The sequence below is a fragment of the Thunnus maccoyii genome, chromosome 14, assembly GCF_910596095.1.
Source record: "Thunnus maccoyii chromosome 14, fThuMac1.1, whole genome shotgun sequence".
NCBI lineage: Eukaryota > Metazoa > Chordata > Actinopteri > Scombriformes > Scombridae > Thunnus > Thunnus maccoyii.
In genome coordinates this window covers 17269864-17291432 of record NC_056546.1, presented here as the reverse complement: position 1 = coordinate 17291432, position 21569 = coordinate 17269864, and the positions used below count along the sequence as shown (strand labels likewise).

The following is a 21569-nucleotide window of genomic DNA, read 5'->3' as shown; positions in this document are numbered from 1 at the left end:
TGAATATGTGTAATTCAGAATTGGGTAGTTTTAGCCTGATTTATTCTTCATACTTTAATACATAATAATACATATGCTCATTTCTTTTACTCATAATTTGACTCTTTAGAGCATTCTTAGAGGGTTGATAAACATAGGCCTATTCAGAGACCCAGACTCAATCCCTTGCTGTGATGTTTCCATAAAACACCATGTTTAAGGGTGGGAAGCAAGTTAGGGATCCTTTCTTCGACACTACACCATTGACTCATACGGGTTATTTCTACACAGTCTATGTCAGTACAAAAACATAGGAAATAAACCATCCAAACTGGGAGAAAAGGGAAAAACCTAATTTAGCACACTGATTCAGGAGCACAGAATCATTGAGGATCTGAATTTCAGCACTGCAAGGCCTTGATAGCTTCCACGTGCCAAAGCCTCTTGGTAAGCGCTCTCTTGGTTGCAGATTAAAGGATCAGCCCGTAATTGATTGACTTTGGGTTGAGGTGAACAAGGGATGAGCGATTGGCAGGTGATATCAGGCTTATCAGGCGCACCAGATAGGAGAAACAGGAGAGGACGACAGACATGAGTATACGACTCCTTCTGCTTCATTTGCATCGGTAGAGTTTAGAGAGGCAAATCATATTCATGCCTATTGTACATTGGTGTTCCTTTTCATGCAAATGAGATTTCTCACATCCCTGTGACAGAGGAGTCAATACTGCCAGAGTAATATCAAACTGCCCCACAGACTGTGTACCAAGATCACAAAGTAGATTTCAAAAACAGTGATGAAGAAATCTCCTGAGAGTAACCGTCACCCTTTCCTCTCTTCTCCTTCAAAGTGGCACTTCTGCAGAAGTAGGCATTAGGTGAGTAATAACACTACCCGTATCTTGTCCCAGTGTGTTTCTTCTTCTACTGAAAGTACTTTATTGCCAGTTCAGTCTGTGGAATGAGGGCTAAATTCCTGTCTTGGGTTGTCCTGCTGCAGAGTTAAATTGTATATTTTCCTTTGTGACCAGGGTGATAACATGGGGATAATATAATTTCTCAGACCTTGCCAATAATGTCTGTTGAAATATTTTTGAGGTTTTCTTGGCAACCTTTACATATTGTTTGTTATCTTCCATTACCAAGCACCTCCTTCCCAGCTATCTTGTCCTGCATATTATTCTGGTTGTGCTGTTACTTGTTTGTGAACCACACCATTGCAGATGTGGGCTGATTTGTTTTGAATGACTGAATGACCGAACATAACCTCTTTATATGAAAAACAAAATTGTAATATATGTAAAATAAAAAAACAACGACAACAAACTACACATTGTATATTAGATGAAGAGATTAATAGTCAAATCCTGATATAAAGGAATTTTCTCAAAACCCATTCTGCTTTTCCTTGTCTATTAAGTAGTTCATGTCACAATTTTACTAATATTTCCATAACAGTTACTGGCACTACAAGCTCTTCCCCCCCTGACACACACACACATTACAAAATCCAGGAAACAAAGTAGGAAAAAACCCATTTGTTTGAAGGTAATCCTACCAGTTATTTGCTTCCTTCTCAACCCTGTCACTGTCAACCCACGTCACTCCTTCCCTCTCTCTCCCTGTTTCTATCTTTAAGACCCTCCCTTTTTCCCTCCTCCTATCTTTTCTCTCCCTCCCTCTCCTCTTAGTGGCGGCGGTTCTCCATGCGAGTGCACAGTCAACTTCAACTTGTCAACAGTTGCAGAGCATATCAGGTTTCTAAAGGGCTGTCAGAGTCGCACACCCCTTACTGAGTTAGTGGAGATCAGAGCGGTGGGACTATAGTGCACTGTCAAGCCACGGATGGTGAGTTGACTGAGAGAAAAAAGCAAAATGCTCACTCTACTCTCTTGTGTCTGTATTTTGATCTCCTCTACATATTAATACCTCTCTCATCTGTCATCTTTTCATTCACTTTTTTGTTTGACCTTTTCCCTGTCTTACACCATCCTGTCCCGCTTATACCCGTACCTCGACTGGAGGAGCCGCTCAGTTTGTTTCCAGGCTCCAGTATGTTACAGTAAATATCCTCCAGCTGCTGAGTGTTTGGTAATAATTTTCTCTAATAAGAATAATGTCTCTCGAGAAAACAGGCAGACCATTTTCTCTGATTTCAACAGCTTGCGTTGCGAATATAGGGGAATTAGATGTGTTCGGTTATCTTAGGGCCTTCCGCTTTTGAAGTTATTTGTTTAAGAGAAGCACACCTACAAAACATACAGTGAATGAACATAGAGAGATGAGTGATACTTAAATATTAGCACTAGATTTCTCTTGTTCTGACAAATCTTTTACTGTCTACTCTTCAGAGAAACAGATAAATAGAGGTGATGCAGGCATTTGAGGGGGACACAGCTTTTCTGTGTGTTTACACCACAAAGACAGCCGGACAGGTTCTTTCAATCCATCATATGATATTTTCCAAGACTTTTCTAGTAACTTTTAAATGTCAGCACTCTCTCTATTCCATGACAGAAAGTCTCAGGATATGTGTAGTAGGCTATGAAAGGGGAGCTTAAAGGGCACTGATATTCTCAGAGATGAAATAGGCGTTGGCTTAACATTTATTTATAAAATGCCATTGTTGTGTTTTTTCGGAAAAACAGCAGCAGTCTTTTTTTCTACATTTTGTAATGAACTGTACGACAATCTCTTTTCTCTGTGACTCAGTCTGTGGGTTTCTTCACCAGCCTTGTATGAGTGTGTCATTGTATTCAGTTTCTCTTCTTTGTTTCCAGATGCATCAAGACAGAGCTTGTGCCATGAGGTGATCACTCTATAAACCCGCTTTTCTCCGTACAAGTCTTTCGCCTCCTGTCTCACCTGCCGAAATGAGGTTATCTGAGAGTATGAGGGGCTGGAGGTGGTGGCAGGGCAGCGCTGGAGTGTTCAGGGCCGGAGTGGGAGTTTTGCTGCTGGGACTCAGCCTGGCCCAGTCCGTGCCTCCCCAGGGGGCCTGTCCGACAGCTGTGGCCCAGCAGAGCCTCACCCAGCCCAAATATGAGGACACGGAAGAGCAGGACGCTGGAGCTGGCTTCATGGCAGCTCTGGTCCAGTCCTTCCTCCACACAGTCCAGCCCAACCCCTTTCCCGAAGGTCAGTGTCATTAAAATCTTACTCACTAATCAAACGTCTTGAATCTCTGCTGTCATTTTCTGATGCATTGTCTACTTACTCATAGTTTCTGTTAAAGGACATGTTTTAACCCTCACTCCTGCCCTGTGACAATTCTGACCTTACAAACGTGACAGGATTGGTTAATAAGTAAGTCAATGGGAATTCCTGTAATCCAATCAATCTTTAACCTTTATGATGTTTTTAGTCCAAATTTGTTTGCCCCCGTGACATGTTGTAATTGCTCCACACACCCTTCTCTATTTTCTACATTACATCCTGCTTGGTGTTAATGTCATAAAGCAAACAAAAACATGACTAACAGCCTTTGCCAAGTTCAAACTCATTGCGGTCATCTTGTCGGATATAGTGGATTAAATTTCTACCAAAAGCTACTTAGTCACGTGTAAAGAGAGTTGTATTACCTTTCAAAACCTTCTATGTTAACTCGCAGGTGCCAACAGTTGTTTGATTATCTGCAGTCATTGTATGATAAGGCATGTGGCTTAATGGCTTGTTTTTCAACTGCAAGTTTCCGCTTCACAAAAAGAAGCTATGCCTGGGGTTATAAATGTTAGCAAATAAATAACAGCAGTGGAGGAAGTACTCAGATCTCTTACTGAAGCAATACCACATTGAAAAAATACTCAATTACAAGTAAAAATCCTACATTCAAAATCTTAAGTAAAAGTATTGTCAGCAAAATGTACTTAAAGTATCAAGTACTCATTATGAAAAATGGCCTAATTTAGACTGTTATATTTATTATACATGTATATATATTATTTGAAAACTGATTAAATGATGTGTTAGCAGTATTTTAATGTTGTCGAGGTAGAACTAATTTTAAGACCTTTTACAGTTGATGATTCTAATCTGTAACAATGTATACATAACAAACTGATCATATGTTTTATGTATAAAATATTGATCTGAAAAGTAACTATAGCTGTGAAATAAATGTAGTGGAGTAAAAAGTACAATATTTCCCTCTGAAATGTAGTGGAGTGAAAATATAAAGTAGAACAAATGGAAATACTCAAGTAAAGTACAATTACCTAAAATTGTACTTAGGAACAATACTTTAGTAAATGTACTTAGTTACATTCCACAACTGGTAAACGATAAATGTTTTTGCTTTCAAAACATACTGTGTTGGTAGAGGATACACACCAAATGAACAGATCCAAAAACAGATCAAATGACAACCTGCCAACCCCAATTATATTTTTATTTATGCATTTTAACAACTTGTCTCAGGTTTCTGAAGCTAGCTGATTTTTTAGTCATTAATAAAGTAATTAGGGACATTTATAGGTATTCTACATTATAAAATGTTACACATATGACATTTACTTCTAGTTGTGTCCGTTTTAAGTTTGAAAGGTTGACTCACACGCTCCTGGATTTCAACTGCTGATGAGGCAATTTCAGCAATTTTCTTTTTGTAAAATTCACAAGAAAATTAGAAATGCCCTTCCTTTGTTAATTCTTACACAACACTCACACTACTAAAGTGTGCAACCATGACATCACTTAAAAGGGAGACGCAAAGCAACATGGAAATATTCAAATTTCCAGAACATTTATGACAGGCTGCAATCTGAGGTGACACAGATGGTGAGAACTACACAAATAGCTGGTGTGAGGAGCACCAGAACAACGTGTCTTCTTGGTTACATTTTGTGAATAATATCCACACTAACAAGGTCCAGTGAAACCATGAACTGCAGGCTTTGTATTATGTTTTTTTTGTGTGTAAAAAATCTAATCTCTCCTGAAAGCTGTCCTGGTTTCCTAGTTACCACAAGATGGAGGTGTCACATTTCCACTTGTACAATACAAGAGATTAAAATGTTTGTACGGAGCACAGGACACATTGTCCCTGTGGCCGGGCTTTTGTACATGGATGACTGTGATGAAGGCCAGCAGCGTAGAAAACCATTCAGCATTCCTTGCCTTTATAAACTGTGTTTTTGTCCATTTTGAAGTAATTTAGAAGCACTGAGCCATAGAAAAATTTCAAACTTTTTTTCTCTCTCTTGTCTCTTTCTAGATCTGATCCTGAAACTGTACCATGACTCTCAAAAAGTACAGTTTAATCAAGAACTCCTCAAAGAAGTACGTGAATTTGAAATGTTGTTTGAACTTCTAGGCGTGGGAAAAAAACAGACACACCCTCCTCAATTCCCCACCAGCTGGTAATCTGAGAGTCTTTCACGTTAAAGCATCCTTGTGTGTATATATCCCAGTCTAGTGAAGACTCTTTCATCCACTCTAATTGTGGACTGTCACCACAGTAAAGTAACACTACTGTTTGGTGATATCTCACTGTGTTTGACGTCACAACAGAGCACAAAGACCTGCCACTGTTCTGCTATCCTGGCCTTGTAAATGATATTTTGTGCCATTTCTGTTGTAACTGCCTCAAGTAATATGTATCATTTCTGTATGTGTGTGTGTGTTCAGATTCTGGTGTATCAAGTGGGTTTCCTGGTATGTGTAGCCATTGGCGTCCTGTACATTGTTCTGATGCCCATAGTTGGTTTGTTCTTGGCGTGCTGTCGCTGCTGTGGCAACTGTGGTGGGAAGATGTACCAGAAGCAGACGTCCTCCATTAACTGTCGCAGAAGAACTCTCTACTGGAGTGCCTTCGTCACCACAATCATTATCTTGTGAGTTTGTGTGTGTGTGTGTGTGTGTGTGTGCTCATGTGCGTTTTTGAACAGCATAATGATGTGTTATCTGAAATTAGCACAGAAGAAGACAGCTTGAATATGCATGCCTCACTGACTGTGACTGTCTCCCTCGGATCAACATTATGTTCACGACACAAACTGAATCCTGTGTGTATGTGTGTGTGTGTGTGTGTGTGTATTTGCAGTGCTGGAAACATCTGCATGTTCAGAAGTAACGAGGCCCTCAATGTGAGTGTGGACCAGAGTACAGTGGAGCTCAACAAAACTATAGACAACGTCCGCACCTTCCTCACTTCTGTGCCTCAGGTAAGAAAGACACTTCAAGCTTATGGAAATATACAAAAGGTTAGGGAACTTATTGTGGCAAACATTTCTCAATATTGATTGATTAATTGCTTTTGATCTTTTTTCTTTCAATGTTAAAACCATATATCTTGTTAGTGCCTGTTTAGGATCAGTCACATTAAGTCCTGCCCCCCCACCATCAATCAGCTTTTTGTGTGTGATGCAAACAGTCAGCTCTCTGATTAAGGACCAGCTCTGGTGCTCTGCAGTGTCAATACACTTATCTCAAGATAGTGATGTGAGAGAGGGTTGATGGGAAAGGCTGTGTTGCGTTCTGTTTGTCCTTACTCATTTGCAAAAGGTGCTATGCATGATTTGCTTATGTAATCACCTCTTCACACAGTGTAGTTCAACCCATATCTAATGTGTGCACTTTAAAGTAGTTTGTTTTTCCTCTGCCTATCTCCAGCAAATCGACTATGTGGTGAATGTGAGCTACAAGACCGTGCAGGAGGTTACAGAAAACCTAGATGGTAAGAGCAGGGAACTCATAATGTAGAAATTGAGAAACCAATCCTGTTTGCTCCAACCACTGCAATACAGTATTTTCTGTTCTGGTCATTAAAGATTAAAGATCTCACACTTGTGTGTCTGTGTGAAACAGATATTGGGTTGCAGTTGGGTACAAAGATCCAGGAACGCTTCACAGGAACTCTGGATCCAGCGCTGCGTTCAGTTAGACTTCTGCACCAAGGTACAGCTCCTTTGCATGCTCTATCCTGTTTCAGTCAGAGCATGTAAATGCTTGTGTACATATTTGACCGATCAGTAATTGCATGAGCAGGCCCTGATTTACTGTATTCCACTTCTTACTCTGATGTTGACATATTAAATGCAGTATGAAGTATTCATTAAAAAGTATAAATGTAAGGAATATAAAGTCTTAAATGAAGTCGACAGGTTTCTTTATTGGTGACCATCTGTTTTTATTTGTTATTGCATCATAAAGAAGGAAACAAGACTCTCAGTCAAATATATTGATGTCATAATCACTTTTGAGTCCTTTTATATTGAGTATCTGTCAATACTTTGGCTCCAGAAAGCCTGCATCAAAATTAGTAAAGCATTTTAATCACTACATGTTTGACAGCGGATTAAAAAGCCGATCTAGGATTTCACTGAGATCTGGAGGACATCGTAGCTCAAAATACAACAAAAACTTATAGTAAAAGTTATGATAAAATGTTTGCAAATCTTCAATTTTAAGTAGAATAAACTTCTAAGCTTGAGTAGTCTCAATGTTTGCATTGTGCACTCTTGCAACGGAAAGCTACAATTGAATAAATAAATTAAATTTCTAAAAAACGTTAATCCTTTGGGCTTTACATAATACATAATTTACTGACATGTTGCTCAACACTGCACGTCCACTCTTAGAGTAACACAGAGCAAGCATAGTAGAACAATACGAAAAATCAGTTTATTTCTCTTTGTCCTTCGTCCTGTCCTGCTTTAAGTTTCACAACTTCCAGTAGCTGTCTTTTGGTTTGTCAGCTTTTCAAAATGCTTTTGAATTAGAAGCTACGTAGCATCAAAAGCATCATAGATGAATGTATTACTTTTCTAAATGTGTGGATACACTGGCTTATATGTTTGTGTTTTTTACTTGTATGAGCAGTCACTCAAGACACCAGCGTTCAACTGAAAACGCTGAACTCATCGTTGGTCGAGCTGCAGTCCAGTGTGGATGACCTCCAAGCAAATACCACTGCTGTTAAAAATAAAATTAGCCAGACCTTATCCAACTCAGACTGCATTGGCTGTGACACACTGAAGCCAGAGCTAGAGAAACTTACACTGGACATCTCCATCACTGTAAGCACTGATTAATAACATCAAGTATTTTTTATTTTATTATTTATTTTTCTTCTTGAATGGACAAATTGATTCTGAACAACAAAGACAAATAAAATGAGGTCAGTCTGAACAACTCAAGTGTTTCATGCAAAAATCAGACTTTAGTTAAGAACCTCCTGAGGTTCTGACTAAGAGTCAAGTTTGACAAAAGGCTTCTCTGGGGTAGAGTTTTGAAAAGTTTCCTGTTGCTTATGAAGCAACAGGAAACTTTTCAACATTTATACAATCAATCTACGTCTGACACAGACTGCAACAGTGTGATACATGATAATAATGGTTCATTTTTGGCTTTGTCTTAACAGCTGATTTGTCATCCTCCCATCTGTTCCTCTCTATTCCTCCTACACTCCTAACTCTGACACACTCTCCTCTCCTCTCCTTTCTTTTCCTCTCTATCATGACCATAAGAATATGACATTGAGAAAAAAAGGGGAGAGACAGCATTGAAGAATCTTTTGAATCAAAGCATTTTATTGTGGCTCTTTAGCTGTTTGATTAAATCAAGAGGAACTTGTCTTGTTTAACTGAAATCTGCTGCCCCCTTCTGTTTATTTAAGGTATAACATTTACAATACATGTGATTGCTGGTTACACTCTTTATGTGTGTGCATATGGGTGAATAGGTTCCCAGTCTGAGTGAGTTCCAGTCTGCAGTGGATGAAGTCATCAAGACTAATCTTGAATCCAAAATCAAGGAGGTCAGTGAATTCTGAAAAAAACAATAATTCACAATATCAATAATCTTGACAGTATAATGCCTGCCGAGTGGATGGATAGGGAGAAAACTGTGAACAAGTTTTAAATGTAATATGTAATGTAATAAAATGGGAAGACTGGATTTGTTTTTTAGGTCTTGTACACTAAAGCGATTTTAATATGTGTAACCAGAAATAAATTGACCACAACACAGCCTCTTATTCATAAAAAAGAGCTTGACAGAAAGACACATTTCAACTTTTAAAAATAATATTTTAAAACCGTTCAAGTGTTTATTAAAGATTTCTGTTTTTCACTGGCCTTTACTGCTTGTCTTCATTTCAGGTGGAGTACTACTTCAACAGCATCCCCCAGAAGGTGACCGATGAAACCAAGGAGGTAGTTCAAAGTGAGTGAGCAAAACATTTACTGTCAAATACTAAAACATCAGTCTCTAAATGAAACGATATATTGAAAAAGATTCATTTTAAAAAGATCTGTGTGTGTGTGTGTTTTAGGCAGCAAGCAGCAGCTGAGTGAGATAGAAACACAGATCTCCAAGGTGACCAACGACATCCCTTTAACTGCTCTGACCGACGTCAATCGCACTCTGAATCAAGTGCAGGGAGACATCAGCCGGGTCACCCCAGTGATTGACAAAGCCGAGCATATCAGGTAATGAGCCTATGAGTGCAAACACACATCATCGATGAGAGGAAAAGACACAAATCATTCACTGTATGTGTATACTTTTTTCCCAGGTGGGGAGTGTGTGTAGCCCTGTGCTGCTTGGTCCTCCTGGTGGTGGCGTGTAACCTCCTGGGTCTGTTCCTCGGCCCTGTGGGTCTGACACCCAAATCTGACCCCAGAGAGCGCTCCTGCACGGCAAACTGCGCAGGCACCTTCCTCATGATGTGAGTTCTTTGGCTCGGTCCCTTTCAATTTTTAGGTTTATGCGCTGCTATCAAAGGTAACCTTTGACCTTTTAAACTGTGCTTGCAGGGGTGCAGGTTTCAGCTTCCTCTTCTCCTGGCTGTTCATGATAGCGGTGCTGCTGCTGTTCCTGCTGGGCGGGAACGTTTACACTCTGCTCTGTAAGCCCTGGAGTGATGGAAAGCTGCTACAGGTAGTCACAACAAAAACAAATACCTGCACATGTAACGCACGTGCGTGGGACATATAAAAATACAGGCGCTGAGGTAAATATATGTTCATTTTCTTGCTCCTGTTCCCCACAGTTCATTGACACTCAAGAATTAATTCCACGCCTGGATATAGGTCAAAAATTAGGACTGGAAAGCAACATCACTATCTCTGATATTTATAGGTATGTAATCCTAATCCACCTCTCACAGAAACATGCATTCTGAATGTCTCTTTTTCTGTTTGTTTGATTTTCTATGTGATTTTTTTGTTTTGTTTTCTCATTGAAAGTCTTCAGATACAAATAAATTGAATTTACTTGATGTTAATGCTTACAGTGACTGTGAGAAAAACCAGCCTCTGTGGTCAACACTCCACTTGTACGAGCTTGTCAACCTCGGAGACCTACTCAATGTATCTAAAGTGAGTTTTCTTATTATGCCTTTTTGATTTCCTATTACTTTAAGATGTCTAGTTTGAAATTCCTGGCCATTGTCTAACAAAATGTCATCATTTATAATGTTTGCCCTCTTCTCTTTGTCTCTCTCTCTCTCTCTGACACACACACAGTACACTGAGGAGATCCAGCAGCACTTTGAGAATACAGACATCACTCTGTCCACCTTCACCTTTTTGACCACTGATGTTAAAAACCAACTCAGCAGCTTTTCTGCGAAGGCTAAAAATGTTGACTTCACTTCCGTCACACAGCAGGTAGGCATTGTTCACAGACTTGTGCATATATGTGAAGATTTACTGTCACGTGTTTTACATCCAGTGTGTCTTGTTCCTCTCTCCCAGATGAACAACATCTCCAGTATCAATCTGAATACAACAGCAGATAAACTCGACAGGCTCGCTGCCACTCAGGTGAGTCATGAGAAATTAACATACCACATAATCCACTGGTAATGTCTTTTGCTTTTCTCAGATTTTCTGCGCTATAAAGATATCACACAAATCACAACTGAATACATTTTTTTAATGTCCATGTACTAATGAACTATTTGCTTGCTTCTAGACAAACAATGCTATTCGAGGAGAGCTCCAAAATGAGGCCATGAACCTGAGGCGTATCCAGATCAACATAGAAACAAACATCTTCCCGCAAGTAGTGAGTAACTTGCCCTATCTTGGCTCCCATCTCCAAAGATCCTAATTTTCCGTGCTGGTCACCCTCAGTTTACAGACATTTAAACATAAACATCGACTTCTTTTTGCCTCTAGGAGAAGCTGAACTCAACCACCGAGAGCCTTCGATCCATTGCAGAAAATATCAATGTAAGTACACTGACTAATACCTGGCAACTGCTAAGAATAAAGATGATTCTTTTCTCTTTCTTTCAGTGGCTCATTCTCTCCTCTGTCTTTTTTTTCCAGGGAACAGTGGGGGAGGTGCTGAGCAACGTGGGAGCAGCACAAGACTTCCTCGACACAAATACGACACAGATCGTCAAGACCGTGAGTAGAGCCACGAGTCACATGAGTCAGGAGAAAAAAGTGCTCCATGTGCTTCCTTTAATGCCTGTGGTCGGTCAGTCATTTCGCCAGAGGGGGTGAGGGGGAGGCGTCATATCTCGGTTAGTCAGTGTGGGTGTGTTGCTTGCACTTGAAACACTGTGCTTGTTGGTTCCACATTTTCAATACATGACTTATAGTGTACATGGCGTCTTGAATTGAGGATATGCATGGATTGTAGCTCATAATTAGAAGCTGCTTTCCAGATGTATTTGGGGGGCCAGATGACACTTGCAGGGTCTATTTTTCTTGTATTATGTGAATGTTGTTGCTGGGGTCCCAACAAAATTTGAAAATTGAGCATATCTCACCAGCTTCCAGTGTGTCACAGAATAGATTTTGAGGTACCACTGTCTCTCGGGTCATTTGGTAGTGGTATGCTGTTCCTGAGTCCAAACTAAACATGGAGAAACAGCATTTTAGTCACTATCTGCTACAGGACTGACATTAACTTGCTTAAAATTGAACATTTCTAAATAGTTCTATAAGTGCTGTCCGTATCCTTTTAAATAAGCATTTTAATATTTCATGCTCTGTATCCTATTTAATGTTTTGAATGCATTATGTACGGTCACTTTGAATTGCCTCTGTGCATGAAATGTGCTGCATAAATAAGCTTGCCTTGCTTTGCCTAATCACAGTGCTATTTCAGTTATTTACGGGTCACTTCAAAGGATTTACCCAGAATTCCACTGGCTGAAACTGGCTAGGCGTTCCACTGATACCTCATGATTTCCCGCTGTAAAGCAGGGAGAAAATGTGTGGAATTTACTCTTTCTCTCTTTGGGTCCTAGGAGAGCAGGGAGTTTTTGGACTGTCAGCTGAGTTACTTCATCGCTTACGCTGACTGGGCCAACCTCACGGTAAAGTTTGTTGTTGTTTTAAATGTATGTGCAGTCTTTGTGTGTTTGTGTACATGTGTGTGAGTTTGCCCTTTTTGCAATGTGGCTGATTTGTGCACTCCTCTTCAGATCACACAGCAGGTGGGGCGCTGTGGGCCAGTGGCGGAAGCTGTGGACTCGGGGGAGATCATCCTCTGCTCGCACATTGTAGAGTCTCTGGTGAGGATCAGACGTTGTTAGCTCCACCTACAGCAGCGCGTCTGCAGTCTGGAGAACAGGAGCTAGTTTGAGAAATAGTGTTTGTTAAACTGTTACATATCAGTTTCACTTGATTTTTCAGGTCAAGTACTTTTTCTTCATATTTGTATCAGCTCTGAGTCATAGTCATCCATGCTCTCTCTCTCTCTGTTTAGAATGCCTTCTGGTTCAGTCTGGGCTGGTGCATGATCTTCTTCATCCCTAGCATCATCTTTTCTATCAAGCTAGCCAAATACTACAGGAAAATGAAGTACTCTGATGTCTATGAGTAAGTAGCACACACAATAAACTTACAAACATGCATCTTGTAAATCTATTCATGCACACAAATCCATGCGTGCACATGTTGTGCAAGAATCACATGATGGATTCTTTTCACTCTTCTGGCTTGACTTTGACCTCTGTTAATGTCTCTGTTTTACCAGCAATCACATAATCATGAACCACATCCCACGGGCCCAGATGAGAATCACCTGAGAGGGCAGCATACTGTGTGTGCAAGACTGAGGCATCGCTTTACAAGATGAAACACATGGTGCTCCTGTATAGATGTGGCACATTGTCACTCACTGACAAAAAGGCTCTGAGAAAGAGTCTTTTTTAAGGTGGAGGAGGAAAGACAGTTATTAAGCGATTCAGTACACTACACACAACACACGCACATCTCAGGGGGACACAGGGCATAAGGGAATCTGCAGGGATTTTTGCTTTCATCATTTCAGAAAAAAAAACATTTCAAAGAGATTTATTTCATTTATTGTGTTATATAAATGTTTTGTATGTATTTAATGTATGAACTGAGCTGGATTCTGACACAAACAGTCCATTCAATAATCTATTAGTAGTTATGATTTGGCAATCCACTTTCAATGAAAAACACTAAATTCTTAATTATACTTGCACTTTATTGGAAATCAAAGCACAGTTTCCTGTGTAAATACTATGATTCAACTTTTTGCTGTGACAAAAATGTGACTGATGTAACTGATGTTTGCAAAACTGTACAGTGAAACTCTCTTCTTTTTGTTACCGTTTTGTCTGCAAATATGTTGTCATGAATGATTTTGACTGATTCGATAATGAAGATTTTTTGTACTACTTTGTACTCAATTGTAGATTGTGTTTTGCTTTTTGTTACACAGCACTTTATTATATGGTCCAATGTGATTACATGTTGTGAACATTTCTGCTCGCTCTTGTCAACACTGCTGTAAGTAAAATGTGTCACTGCTCAGCTCTGCATTTTTCAACCTTTTAACCGTAACATGAGTGGAATCTCAGAGATCAGTCGTTGCCTGTTTTCCACACAAACCGTGAAAGGGACTTTCACAGCGCACATTTGATGCCTAGTCTGTCCCTTTGGATCTTGCATGAATATTTATAAACTGCAACCGTTTGTCAGAAACCAAGTTTGACAAAACTCTGCCAGGATTATTACAGATTCTGCACAGTCCCAACATGCATCTGTAAAGACTTACTTAATATTATTTTATATGTGACGTCACTCTGACTTCATGGTAGGGCAGCTTAGTGTCGTCTGTGGCTTGCTTGTAAGCGTGAACTCCTCACAAACATAGTTAACAGTACATTACATTAATACTGCAGATTTACACAGATACCTATAATGATATGATTTATTTAGGTGGCCAGAGTTTGTGTTTCTTTATGATCATGAAGTGTTACATTGCTGTCACGCAACACTTTCTTATTACAACAGTCTATGCAAGTTCCCACTCATGTGACACTGAATAATTTTCATTAGGAAGTGAAAAATTATAGGAGCTGCTTGACCGGAAAGATGTAAAAATTTTACTTTTAATTTTCGATTTTACAATAGTATTACCATTGGTTCCCTTTTCTTCCCTGGTTCCTCATATAAATGATACATTCATCCCTTCAGCCGATCAGCATACAAATTAAATTAAATCCTTTGGGTTTAAATTTAATATTAGGACTTAATATTATGATCCATAGACTCATGTATAGTTGAATCATGGGAATAGGGTTATTAAATCTGTATACTGCATTAACTAGAAGATAAAAGTATCAGCTCCCTACAAGGTATTTTGAGTCTCTACATGCTTCTGTGTTGCTATTCTGACTCGTGTGAAATAGCACTTAACTCTGAGCTGAGAAGCCCATTAATGTAAGTGATGAAAATGTCCTGTAATGCAGTTAGCCCTCGACTGATGCATTCATCCCTGCAACTCAGTAGTCAGCTGTTCAGAGACAAGCAGAAGACAGAGCAGCAGAGCAGCCAGCAAGTGTCTGCTTATTGTTTACAGGATGCCATCTATAATTAGAACAAATAAATCGATGGCATTACAGCACCGGCACGACTTGAAACCTTGTAATATGAGAGGGTGGATACATAGAAACTCAGTCTGAAGAAAAAACAAGTGCGATGCAGGGTGAGAATGAAAAAGAATGAAAGAAAGCAAGAGCGAGGAATAAAAAAAAAGAGATGGGCTGAGAATATGAGGGATGTTAGGTATCAGGTTTTGACAGTTTCAGCAGCTCTCTGCGGTCGACTCTTATTACCCTCCACTTCTCCACCTCTACACTTATTCCACCCCTGTGATTATACCCTCACATCCTCATGTGGAACCTGCCGATTTGCCGCGAGGACGAGGCCTGAACACTGTGCTTCTGCTTTTGTTATTATCAGAGTTAGTTAAGAGGCGACCTCTGATTCAGAAGCTTAATGGGTAACGACTGAACATTCCTCTTATAGGCCCTGACCATGGAAACATTTGAGTCCATTTACACACTCAAATCCTTCTCGTGGTTGACACACACACACACAGGACTACAGCTCTAAGTGGATTTGTCCATGGACGGAAAAAAGCAATGGGGGCAGTGGATCATATGAATGCATTATTGTGTTGTTGGCATAGCTTTTAAACCAGTACACTGTTTGCCTGTTTTCAGGTTAGACTGAATCAACTGTAAAGAACTGAATGAACAAACCTAAAAGAGTCCACCGGCCTTGACATTTTAGTTGTTTGAGACTGAATAGTGTGTGATCTGTCAGCTAGTTTTGATGTTGTGCAGTAGTGTGAATGGAATATGCTGACAGAGCCGACCAAACCAGAACTACAGCAATTTGTGGGGACAGGGACTTGGCAGGTAGGTGACAATGACAGTGCCACAATTTAAAAAAAGGCTTTCAAGGTGTAATAAACACCGGTGAACACTGTAGGCATTTTGTAATGGATTGCATGACACCGTACAAACACAGAACAAGTAACTTAATATGTAAAACTCAGGACAGCAAACAGAAGTTTTATCTTCAGTTTAATAGCATACAGCATTTGTTCATAAATACTTGTACACATTTTCTTTTTTTTTCAAATACTGCAAAAGGAGAGTATCACCAAAAAAAAAGTCAGCAAAGTACAGTTTGTCAGGCGAATCCAGGAGGAACTCCTATTTGTTGACAGAAAATAGTTTGAGTAGTTAAACTAAATTATCCTACTATTTAACATCTTAACAGTCATAACATAAGGCTGTGTGGCCTGTCAGGGGAAGTCAGGGAGTTCCCAGTGACTCTCACTTGAGACACTTCTGGTACACAGAAAAACTCATGGCGCTGTATTGATTTCAGTCGCACAGAGATTGTCATGCTTGTTCAAGTGTGCAAAACCTGGAATGACATTATTAATACACCAACTGCAGCCAGCAATCAGAGTAAGAAGGCAGCCAGTTTCATGTTGAAACTAAAATGTCATAAACACAGCTTCTTACTGTAGCTTTTCCCCACATAGAAAGCTTAGAGTAAAGAAGCTGTGCTTTACAATACCAACAGCTATTTGTCCAGAGTATGAGTGTGGAGACAGTAGAAATGTGACACTATCCTGTAAATGAAGAGCAGCGCTGTGAAAGGCACTCTGATTGTTCTGCTGCATTTTGGAGTCTGATTGTCAGAGGAGGTTTTCTGTCACTACCTCGCCCACACAAGTCCTAGGGGGGTTATAGTTTATCATTTTGGTAGTATTCCACAGATTGCTAGAAAATAAATAACAGTTTGTTTCTGTGGGCTTCATATTTACACACAAGAAAAGAAAAAAAAAACACATTTTCTTTGACTACAAAGCAAACCAAAGGCATCAGAGACAGATTTACAAGTAGGTACTTAAATATACTTTTGTTTACAGCACTTAATCAGAACACATTCATTTCAACAGATGCAAGAGGAGCATGGTACAAACAATACTGACTGGGGTGATATAAAAGTGCAATTAGTTTTAGAGCAACTAGCAAGGGCAAGACAGAGGGCCTAACATCTCTAATGACATTAAACTGCCTGGTTCCATGAAGAGGAGGACATACACGACCTTATGCAAGCAGCAGGGCGACTGCGTTAGTCACAACGTGCCCCACTCGCACTAGGATCCTAACAGAATTACCTCCGAAATTGAATTTAAAGTCAAACTGGGAGTCATTTATACTGGGTATTCTGTCTGGAATGTCCTGTGAGCTGGACTGGGAAGGAGCAGAGTGGACAAGATGGTGTCTTGAGAGAGAAAAATGGACGACAGGGATGGAAAAATATTTTGTATGTTTTGAGTTTGGTTTACTGGTCGTACATGGTCTGGTTAAGACCATAGTAACCAGCTTAATGTTTGAACCTTCATAATATGTTAACCAGAAAAGGTCAGTAAAAGAACCTTGGACCCCTCCCCTCCTCTAAATCACTTAAAACAAACATTCAAACACAAAGGCCAGCTTGTCTGGATAACACTTAGTAGATTACCCGCTGTGTGAACACACCCGGACATCAACGACTGAAAGGCAGCTATACTTGGCTACAATTAGCAGACATCAGTTACTTTAAAAAGGCAAAGAGAGATAAGATAAACCCCAAAAATGGGAGTTAGTGGCTTTTAACACAATACATCATTATTTATCAATGGTATTCCTATAGAGGCTAAGCTTATTCGATGCAATAACTTTCTCATCCACGTGCATTTAACGCTTAAGAGATAAATAACATTGCAGATACAGTATATACACATTAAGACTTGCAATTAACTGCAGTATTTACACTGGTAAGATCTTCAGTAGTCATTTCAGTTTCTAGTAGTCGCACTTCATCTGACATTACCGATCCATTTAAAAACACTTTGACAAATATCACAAGTAACTGCATTAAACTGATATTGTTGTTATTTGATTGTCATTACTGTTTAGATCAAACACACACTGCTTCACAGTTTGCTCAGATTATATGTGGAATGTTTTGTTCTCCATTTTTTGTGCATGTTAAGTTGAGTCAGACTGGGTTAGTAGGTAGCGCCATCCTGGCCCTTTGGACTGTTGTGTGTGTGGGCAGCTGCTGATGCTCAGGTGTTTGTGTAAGAGGAGTTGCGCTGAGGTTGCTGCCCACAGGTGAGTCTGTGCTGGGGTCTGTGACGGTCCTCGGTTTCTCCACGGGCTGACGAGGAGGTGCTGGAGGGGGGTACGACGGGGACTGGAGGATGTCGGCGTAGCGCTGGCTGGGCTTGGTCTCCCTCTGAAGGACTTTTCTCAGCAGAGGTTTCAACAGCCCGATGGTCAACTGACTGCTCTGCGAGTCTGCGAAGGGAGCAGGGGATGTGCAGGTTGCGTTGGACATGGAGAAGGATGAGGGAGAAGGGGTGTTAGGGGAGGGGAGGTTTTTCAGCACCAAGTTAAGAATGGTGGTGACAGTGAGGTCCTCTGGGCACAGCGTCCACAGCAGGTCCAGGTAGGGGTCTAGGTCTCTGTGCTGTGCCACCTCACAGAGCAGAGTTGTAAAGATCTCCTTGTTGAGCAGCGGACTCTGTTTGCAGAACTTCTGAGCCACCTGTGTGACCCGCTCCCACTGCTGCTTGCTGATGAGGACCCTCAGTGCCTGGAGGATGGCGTTGGGCCGCCCGCTGACCAGCAGCAGCTCCACCTCCATTTCCTGGTACTGCTCTCTGTCTGGGTTCAGGCTGGACAGAACACACAGGGCTCGTTTGTAGAGAGGCACGTTGTTCTCCCCGCCCTCCCCTACTCTCCCGCCGGAGAAGCCCCAGGAGGAAGAGGCCAGGCTCAGGCCCAGGCCGGCGGAGCCCTGCTGCTGCTGGGCGAGCTCCAGGAACGTGGGCAGCCAGTTGGGCTGGAAGTGGAAAACTGAGCAGCAGAGGAGCTCAAACACAGGCAGGGCAGCCAGGGAAGTGGAGCTTGTAGATTTGGATTTACAGTTAGCGATGTGACCACCTTTGAGGCTGTGCTTGTGCTTTGGCCCACCGTTTGCAAGCGGGAGGGAGGCTGGTAAGCTGGAGGTTGGAGCAGGAGTGAGGACAGTTTTCCACAAGTCTGGGGGAGCCCTGCTGGACAGAGAGCCCTCCCCGTTGTAGTGCAGCTGCAGGGCAGCCTGCGCCGCCCTCCACGCCTGGCAAGGGAAGATACTGAAGATGGAGTTGAGGTAGAGCAGAGACTCTTTATCCAGCTCCAAGGATGACAGCAGCCTGGCTACTTCTTTCTCTATTAGATTCTCACACACTGCCTCCACCTCTTTAACGCTTCCTCTCACTAAGCTCCCCTTCACCTCCTCCAGAGAAACAAGAGCCTTCAGCTCAGCCTCCAGAGAGCCCATTAGCTTGTCTTGCCCTGCCACACATCCACCTCCTCCGTTCTGGGACAGCTCAGCTCCCTTCTGCCTCAACCCTGTGCTGAGGTAGCTCCTGAGGATGAGGGCTAAAGAGATGGGAGCCTGGAACCTGCCTCCTTTCTTGAGGGCGTCCACAGTAAGCTGGGTGCTGCTCAGGCTCCTCTGCTGGTAGTATTTACAGGCCTCCTCAAAGACTGCCTCCACCAGGAGGGCTTCAGGATGGATATTCTCTACTGTGCTGAAAGGAGAAGGCTTCATCTTAGAGTTTAAGTCTCTGGCGTCTGTCTCTCGGTGCATCACCATAAAAAGTCCAGTTTCTGAGAGCAGGTGAGGTGTCCATCTTTCAGCCTTGTTGGTATATAATAACCCCTCCCTCTTCAGTATGATCTTTTCCAGCTCTCTGCCACAGTTCAAGTCTATCAGATGCAGATTTTGCCCTATCACGAGCGCCAGGGCATCCTGGTACACGCAGAGGCTAGTGTGTGTGCCGTATTTCACCAAGCAGTTGTCCGCCAGTTTGTATACCTGCCGCAGAATCCCCTCTTTTTGCAGGAGACACACCCAGCCTGTGCTGAGCAGAAGCAGCAGGCCCCCACAGGGTGAGGGAGAGAAGTCATAGATCTCAGGAGGTTCAAGAGCTGATAAATACCCCAAACAGTCCGTCACCAACCTCCTGAAGTCAGACTCTTTAGTGAACAGCTTACTCAGGGGAGTGTTTTTACATGTGGTGCTGACCCTGAAGGAGTCGTGGCGAGGGTGCCAGGAGAGGAAAAATTTGGAGATGCTCAACAGAGGCTTCACTTTGACGTCAGGAAGGAGATGCACATATTCACCTGAGCTGACAACGGTGAATTTAGGATTGTTGTGAAGGGCGATTTTCACACCGCCCAAGCTGACAGCGCCCTCCTCCACCTCAAAGTCCCGTTTGCAAACACAGTATCTTAACTTATTCCTCATGGAGGTGAGGGCAGGGGAGCTTTCTGAGGGCGGCCTCTCCTCACACCAGATGATAAGATTAGAGCAGGCACAGACAGATACCACTCGGGCCCTGGGGCTGTTGCACAAGTCTGATGTTTGCAGGAGATGCCAGCCACCTTTGCACTCCTGGAATTTCCAAAACTCAGCTTTTCCATTCTCATAAACCACTGCCACAGCTACTGTGTCTCTGCTGCTGCCGTTGCTGCTGTTGTTATTGCTGTCCAAATATAAAATATCCACAATGGGCACGGGTCGTTTCAAACACAAATCCAGTTTCTTCTGGTTCTGGGCCAGCTGGGGTCTTTCATATTTGTCAAAAGTCACAAGACCGACCTTAGGCTTGCACAGGATGACATGGATGTGACGTCCATCTGGGCTCAGGCGAACATTTGACAGGCTGTTTTTATGTTCGTTATGAGTTAGTTTAAGGCTCTCAGTCAGCTCTTTACTGCCAGAATAGTCCCCGAAATCTGACAGTTGCTCCAACACAAACCGCGCCATGGCTCTACACACCGAGCACCGGAATGTAGCCTGTGATTAACTTGTTATTAACGTATTAACTACTAGCTTGTGTGGCACACAAATCTGACCTCGGACTCCGGAGAGGCTAACTAACTGAATGGCATCCAGCTCGGTCCTGTGACAGCCTTCATCCCGCTGTTAACGTCCGCGCGAAGGGATACATCCTCCGACATCCTCCGACCGCGTTAACCTCATGTCGGTACACGACAGCTGAGCTAAACTGTTAGCTGAAAGTGACAGTAAGTGCTGAATAAGTTTTAAACCACAAATCGAGAAAGGCACTTTGGTCATTCCGATGCTACGTTAGCACTCCCCTGACATCACGGGATTGTTAATTTCCGGATACCAACGGTGTTTTGCATACGAGGAGGAGCCGAGCGACGACATGAAGCAGAGCAAAGATTGTGTACAGGCGGAGAGAAAAGCAACTGTCGCCTGGCTTCGTCTTCAGCGGGCCGTTAAATCCAAACGGTAAAGGCTTTAAATTCCACCGAGGGATCTATCTTTACATCTTTGTTTTAAAAGTGATGATGGTAATAATAATAATAATAATAATAATAATAATAATAATAATAATAATAATAATAATAAGATAAAGGCATTTAATTTGTACTGTAAAGTGCTACAGCCGTTAAAAACATGAAACACATAACACAAAGAAGATAACAAGAAAACAGTGCAGAAAAAAACGATTTAAACGACTAAATAAGCAAATATATAAAGAAAGTTTCAGAAGCATAAAGCAAAGGATTTATATACATACACGCCTTAAAATAGCAGCAAAGGTAACCATGCAATGAGTTTTACTGTTGTGAAAGAGTGAAACAATAGTTTTTTTTTTAAATTTATTTTTACAAAAACAGCAACATCAATCTGTCTGTCTGTCTATTTAGCTGTCTATCTATCTAAAAGTGGACGCTGTATCCTTATTTAAGTATAAGTACCACTAGAACAATG

General features: G+C 41.5%; 2 protein-coding genes across 2 annotated transcripts; one reads left to right on the top strand and one right to left on the bottom strand.

Moving 5' to 3' along the window:
* Nucleotides 1-1648: 1648 nt before the first annotated feature.
* Nucleotides 1649-13727, top strand: prom2 (prominin 2). The gene is made up of 24 exons (XM_042432555.1): nucleotides 1649-1827; nucleotides 2760-3117; nucleotides 5192-5256; nucleotides 5605-5810; nucleotides 6020-6140; nucleotides 6589-6652; nucleotides 6784-6873; nucleotides 7798-7994; nucleotides 8660-8734; nucleotides 9078-9141; nucleotides 9251-9407; nucleotides 9494-9646; nucleotides 9735-9858; nucleotides 9971-10059; nucleotides 10214-10298; nucleotides 10446-10589; nucleotides 10677-10745; nucleotides 10897-10989; nucleotides 11103-11156; nucleotides 11256-11336; nucleotides 12188-12256; nucleotides 12365-12454; nucleotides 12649-12761; nucleotides 12919-13727. Exons 2-24 carry the CDS (start codon nucleotides 2853-2855, stop codon nucleotides 12968-12970), a joined length of 2520 nt encoding a protein of 839 aa, XP_042288489.1. The 5' UTR covers nucleotides 1649-1827; nucleotides 2760-2852; the 3' UTR covers nucleotides 12971-13727.
* A 2056-nt stretch (nucleotides 13728-15783) lies between these two features.
* On the bottom strand, nucleotides 15784-21077 carry LOC121912017 (Hermansky-Pudlak syndrome 6 protein). The gene has a single exon (XM_042434042.1). It carries the CDS (start codon nucleotides 20589-20591, stop codon nucleotides 17769-17771), a length of 2823 nt encoding a protein of 940 aa, XP_042289976.1. The 5' UTR covers nucleotides 20592-21077; the 3' UTR covers nucleotides 15784-17768.
* Between the last annotated feature and the right edge of the window lie 492 nt (nucleotides 21078-21569).

What these genes read in the sequence shown, in the direction of transcription:
- prom2 (XM_042432555.1), top strand. Translation starts at nt 2,853, where the DNA reads ATGAGGTTATCTGAGAGTATGAGGGGCTGGAGGTGGTGGCAGGGCAGC. An exon ending in ATCAAGAACTCCTCAAAGAA is followed by an intron (nt 5,257 to 5,604) that starts GTACGTGAATTT and finishes GTGTGTGTTCAG; the next exon opens with ATTCTGGTGTATCAAGTGGG. An exon ending in TCACTTCCGTCACACAGCAG is followed by an intron (nt 10,590 to 10,676) that starts GTAGGCATTGTT and finishes CCTCTCTCCCAG; the next exon opens with ATGAACAACATCTCCAGTAT.
- LOC121912017 (XM_042434042.1), bottom strand. Translation starts at nt 20,591, where the DNA reads ATGGCGCGGTTTGTGTTGGAGCAACTGTCAGATTTCGGGGACTATTCT.